The sequence below is a fragment of the Gekko japonicus genome, unplaced genomic scaffold, assembly GCF_001447785.1.
Source record: "Gekko japonicus isolate JY-2015 unplaced genomic scaffold, Gekko_japonicus_V1.1 scaffold2557, whole genome shotgun sequence".
In the NCBI taxonomy this organism is placed as follows: Eukaryota; Metazoa; Chordata; class Lepidosauria; order Squamata; family Gekkonidae; genus Gekko; species Gekko japonicus.
In genome coordinates, this window is record NW_015167132.1 from 102,834 (window position 1) to 105,925 (window position 3,092).

Below are 3,092 nucleotides of genomic sequence, written 5' to 3' on the forward strand. Positions count from 1 at the left end.
AGCAGGGTATAACGCCACGTGGCCCACCCTCCAAAGCAGCCATCTTCTCAAGGCGAATTGGTCTCTTGGAGATTAGGTCGTGATTCCTGGAGGTCTCCGGGCTCCACCTGGAGGTTGGCAACCCTATCTGTTCTAAGGAAGTTTGCACATGAGAACTCCCTGGGGGAGGGGGATCTACCCCCTGCGGGATTACTGGGAGGACAAGGTGCCGTTCGGGTTCCCTGCTCGAGGCACGGGCACGCCTTAGGGCTGGCCTTCGCCATACTGAGAGAGGTCTGGGAAGAAGCGGGGCAGGGAGTGGGGAAAAGGGGGAGGGGGAGTGAGAAGATGTGGGAGCAGGCCCCTCCCTCCCCAAATATTAACCATAAGCAGGCCCTCCCTCCCCCATGTGGACGTTCCACTTCTCCCACCATCCATCCATCCATCCAATCCTTCGCAATTCTCTAGTAGCGGCAGGGGACGTCACGGTTGCTCACGATACGCTGGTCGTCGGTGGCATCGCTGCTCGGGGAGTCGGGGGATTCAGAGTCACTGCTGTCCTCCTCCTCTTCTGCAGCCTCTCTGGCTTTAGACTCGGCGGCCTCTGCTGCTTGCTCCTGGCAGCTCTGGTATGACTGTCAAGGGGCAGAAAGAGGCGGGGGGAGTTAAGAAAGAGAGGCGACTGGCAGTGTTACCTCTAAGCTGAGTTAGTGTGAGTTAGTTCACATTTTTTTAGCCTCTGGCTCACACATTTTTGTCTCGGCTCAGGAAAGATGGCTCCAGAGCAAATTAATTTATGCAGTAGCCAAATCGCTCCCTCACAACTGTAATGCCAGGAGCTCACAAAATAGAATTCTTGCTCACAAGACTTCACAGCTTAGAGGGAACATTGGCGACCGGCTGCCTGTCTCGGGTTCTTCCTCTTCCCGCCCTCCCGGAGAGATGGGCGGTACGACGGACCCCTGCTTCTTCTTTACTGTGAGGCAGATTTTCCCGCCCAAACGCTGTTCCCCGCTTTGACTGAGCGGCCCCTTAGTAGCGTATTATAACAACAGAATTATAACTTTCTAAGTGTCCCACCTTGCGATAGAGGAGTTATTTGGCTTTTGCCCAGGCCACAGATTTATTGTAGCTAAGCAGGAGCCCTCCTATAAGGCTCTTTGGAAATGGCACTTGACACAAAGTAAAGTTCAAACGGGAATGTTGATTTTATTGAACAGGCACAGTTGGGTTAGGAATAGGCAGGGGACAAGAAACTGAGGTGAATGTTGTTGTTGATATAAATTATGATATTTTGAACAGGCAACAGAGTACAGTTGAAGCTTATTTTCTTATAGACTCAGTCTATAAGAACTTAGCATAGAACATTGTACTAGTTCATGTTTATGGCAAGCAACAGCACAATCCTATGCACGGTTGCCTTGTTAAGCTTCCTGTGAGCAAAAGTGTGTACACCCAATATAGGGTTGTCAGGTCCCCCTTGACCACCTGCAGCAGGGGATGGGGAGAAGGGCTGCCGGACTGAGGTCGGGAAATTCCTGGAGATTTGGGGGTGGAACCTGGGGAGGACAGGGACCTCAGTGGGGTGCAATGCCACAGAGTCCACCCTCCAAAGCATCCATTTCCTCCAGGGGAACTGATCTCTGTAGTCTGGAGAGGAGCCGTTAACTCTGGAGGGTCTCCAGGTCCAATCTGGAAGCTGGCATCCCTACCCCAATACCTGAGAACGTGCATCGAATGTGACCTTAGCATATGTATCTTAATTTTTCCCCATCTGTGAGGCAGGGGAAAAAATTAAAACTTCAAATTAGAGAACAAGTTTAAATTACAAAAAATTTAAATCAGAAACCAAATTTTGTCGTAAGGAAGTGTGATGACTTTGGATAGAGAGCCTCTCACAGAGCCACAACAGACTACATGCTTATTTGACTACCAAGTTAAACCTTCCAACATTTAATCCACAGAACTCTTTAATAACGTATTATCATCAAATGCATGATAGCATTTTAACTGTTGCCCAAATTATTCTCATTTTAAACGATAGACATATGGCTATGCCTACAGTATAGTTTCATTCATTTAGCCAATGTATATGCTGCCTCTCAAGAGACACCTTTAAAACAAAACCAAAGCCATTAAACAGGGTTGTGTCGGACAGGCTAGGTGCAGCCTCTTTTCAAGAGCAACTAATGAGAGCTGATAAAATGCTGAGAAAGGGAGATTTGGAAAACAGCAGTTAAAAATGACAAGTAGGAGTTAACAGCAGAAGCTGACGGCTTAGGCGCTGAGAGAAAAAGGTTATTTCTGAATGAGTGGAAGTGCAGAAGAGCTGCTTCGAACAGGCTGAAAATAGTAAATTTGTAACTAAGGATTCCAGTTTTAGGAATTGGACCTTAGTTCAAAAGTTCAGTAGAAGCGAAATGTTGTTACTTATACCTTGCTTTCCTCAGTGTTTTGTTCATATCATAAATAAAAGTTTTTATGTTTTCATTAGCCCTCTGGGCTGTGTGTATAAGAGAAAGAAACACACACAGATACGATTCAATATCTCGGTCTATATACATATATTATAGGATATGAATGAATGGTGGCAGTGAATGATTGGAACAGTGTTTGAGCTCCAACCTCAATAGCTCTGTGTGAGTGAGGGCTTATTATTACAGGGGGCTGGGTTACCGTGCCTGTGGATGTCTCTGGGAGTGAGAGAGAGGATCTGAGGTGTGAAATGGCCATGGCTCTCTGTATATTTTAGAAGAGACAAGAAGGGTAGCTTGTGACATCCTGACCTCTGTATAATCCATTACCTGAGAGAGAGGTTTAAGAGGGCGGCAGGCGCTCTGTGTGAGGGAAAAGGGGCGTCACAAGGGGATACATAGGATTTGTCAAAATCTAGCGCTGTAGATTGTTTTACAGAAAAACTGTCAGGCTGCACGTTCTAAGCAACTAAAACCTCCGTTTAGAAAGCATGCCGCTCATTCCAAAAGAAAAGATTTTATACTAGTGGCTTCCCCCCACAGTGTTCCCCCAAATCCCCCAATTTCTCAACTGGAAAGATAGAATAAAAAACTCTTGGGGGGGGGGGGCCTTTGTATTACTTCCCCTCCCCCACTCAC

The 3,092-nt window shown here is 47.0% G+C and overlaps 1 protein-coding gene across 1 annotated transcript in view; it reads right to left on the bottom strand.

Moving 5' to 3' along the window:
- Positions 1–419: 419 nt before the first annotated feature.
- The window catches only part of CLSTN3 (calsyntenin 3), a 44,558-nt gene continuing 41,885 nt past the window's right edge, over positions 420–3,092 (bottom strand). Inside the window, exon 19 of the mRNA XM_015413045.1 lies at positions 420–614. Within this exon, the coding sequence (XP_015268531.1) occupies positions 444–614 (171 nt within the window). The 3' untranslated portion in view covers positions 420–443. The remainder of the gene's footprint in view (positions 615–3,092) is intronic.